At 47.3% G+C, this 2,041-nt stretch overlaps 1 protein-coding gene across 3 annotated transcripts in view; it reads left to right on the top strand.

Annotated features, from left to right (window-relative positions):
• The window catches only part of kirrel1a (kirre like nephrin family adhesion molecule 1a), a 73,330-nt gene extending 71,289 nt beyond the window's left edge, over positions 1-2,041 (top strand). For all 3 annotated transcript variants that reach the window (XM_014022945.1, XM_014022946.1, XM_014022944.1), the window contains exon 15: positions 454-2,041. In XM_014022945.1, the coding sequence (XP_013878399.1) occupies positions 454-1,116 (663 nt within the window). In that variant the 3' untranslated portion in view covers positions 1,117-2,041. The remainder of the gene's footprint in view (positions 1-453) is intronic.

The raw sequence follows: 2,041 nt of genomic DNA, 5'->3' as shown, positions 1-2,041 counted from the left end.
GAAAAAACATTACAGATTTCCCAACTCGGTTGCAATATATATGTGTGTGTGTGTGTGTGTGTGTGTGTGTGTGTGTGTGTGTGTGTTTAAATAAAATTTGTAGTTCCAGCTGAAGCTAAAGTGAGCAAGAACTTAGCTAAAATATGCATTTATCAAAACTTCATCTGTTTTTTTTACATTTTGCAAAACATTAACCAAGAGCCAAAATTAGCATAAAGACACATGCACATAAACCTCTGACAAATCACACAATACTTCATGCAGACTACTGTAGGAAAGATTTCGGCCCAGACCTTGTCTCGAAAAGTGGTGGATAAAGCTACTACAAGAACAAAATGATGCGATCTTTGTTACGAGCACATTTCCATTTCAGTTTGTAAAGCTCTGCACTCACAAGAGCCACTTTATATTATTTACCCACCCTATCCTGCTGTCCTGTGTTTGTGTTTCCAGGATCCCACCAATGGGTACTACAACGTCCGAGCTTCCACTCAAGACGAAGTCCTGCCTGGGTCCCGCTCCACCATGCATTACTCTGACTACCGTTCCCCTGCTGGAACACCAGGGGGCGCTGCATCTATCAGCAGCAGCACTGGAGGTTCAGGGGCCACCGCCAGTGGAGGAGCTCCTGGTCCTCCCGGTCCCCTCACCTCACCTGGGCGCCCGCAGGCTTGTTATGACCCCCGACCGCCGTCCAGACTGTCCCACATCAGCTACGCCCAGTTCAACACGTTCACCCGTGCGGGTCAGAGCCAGCAGCCCCCGGCTAATCCTGCCCCCGCAGCCAGTGACTTCCCAGGAGACTGTAGCCTCCTGGACTCCACCTCCCAGTTGGCCTACGACAACTACGGATACCCCTCGCACTATCAGACCTACCGCATGGGCTTCGCACCATCCAGCCTGGCCCCCCTGGAGGCCGGCCCSTCCTACGAGATGTACGGGGTGGGATCCGGGGTGGGCAGCCCCGGGGTTGGGGTCAGCCCGGGAGGCCCGGCTCCATCTGGATCAGAGACTGGGCTCGGCAAATACGGCAGCTCCACTCGCTTCTCCTACACGTCGCAGCACTCTGACTACTCACACAGCCGACACACACAAAGAATGCAGACTCACGTTTGAAAAGCAAACACCTCATCATACTAAAAACACACACACACACATTTCCCCGCACACATTCCCACCAGACACGAACACATCTCACACAGACATGCACAACGTCAGAAAACYTTACCCGTCAGAAGAAACACAGAGAGCAAAAAAAATAAAAATAAAAAAATAAAAACAACAAAAGAAGTTTGAAAACTAGGGTGGAAAATGAAGTTTTAGCGAGGCAGGAAAGGGGAAATTTCAGTTTCTAGAATTTCCCTAACGCGTTTGAACATCTGAGCTCTGAGAGAGCGAAGAGCGCGTCACAATCAAGGCTGGAGAAGCAGAGAGAGGACAAGAGATGACAGATCCGTGGAGCCCTTAGCCTTTTCTATGATCTAACATTGTAAAGTGGAACTGACTGTCAAACGTGGTACGCCCTGATCAGAAGAAACCTCAGCCAGTGGAAGCCATTTCTGGCCACCATTTGTACTTTTCTTTTAGCTGATTGTCTTATTCAGTGATCATAGAGCACATATACAGTATATAGTATCCCAGAATGCCCGTGTGTACAGGACAGTCGGGCCCCGTTAGGCAGCGTTGGGTTGGGGGAGGGTGCTAGGGTCAAAGGGAGGGTTGACATCATTTTGCACTTCATCTACAGTATTCATGCTTTTGATGTCCCTTAAATATATCTCTGTTACGTCTTCTGTTTATTTGCACACCGAGACTAGAGCTTTGTATCCTATTTTTTAACATTACAGAATTATTTTTGTCGATGTTAAACATCTAATGTGTATGTTACGGACCAAAACTTTGAACATGAGCGCACATAAACTGAGTGTTTTGGCTGAGAGATCCACTGAGAGATGGAGAGCAGAGGACAGTTGTGCCAACAAGACGTATTTCACTTTTTTTGTATTAAAAAATAGGAAAAGAAAAAAAAAACAGAAAGAAA

The sequence above is a fragment of the Austrofundulus limnaeus genome, unplaced genomic scaffold, assembly GCF_001266775.1.
Source record: "Austrofundulus limnaeus strain Quisiro unplaced genomic scaffold, Austrofundulus_limnaeus-1.0 Scaffold350, whole genome shotgun sequence".
In the NCBI taxonomy this organism is placed as follows: domain Eukaryota; kingdom Metazoa; phylum Chordata; class Actinopteri; order Cyprinodontiformes; family Rivulidae; genus Austrofundulus; species Austrofundulus limnaeus.
The sequence above is the reverse complement of the archived record's forward strand: the minus strand, read 5'-3'. Positions and strand labels throughout refer to the sequence as shown.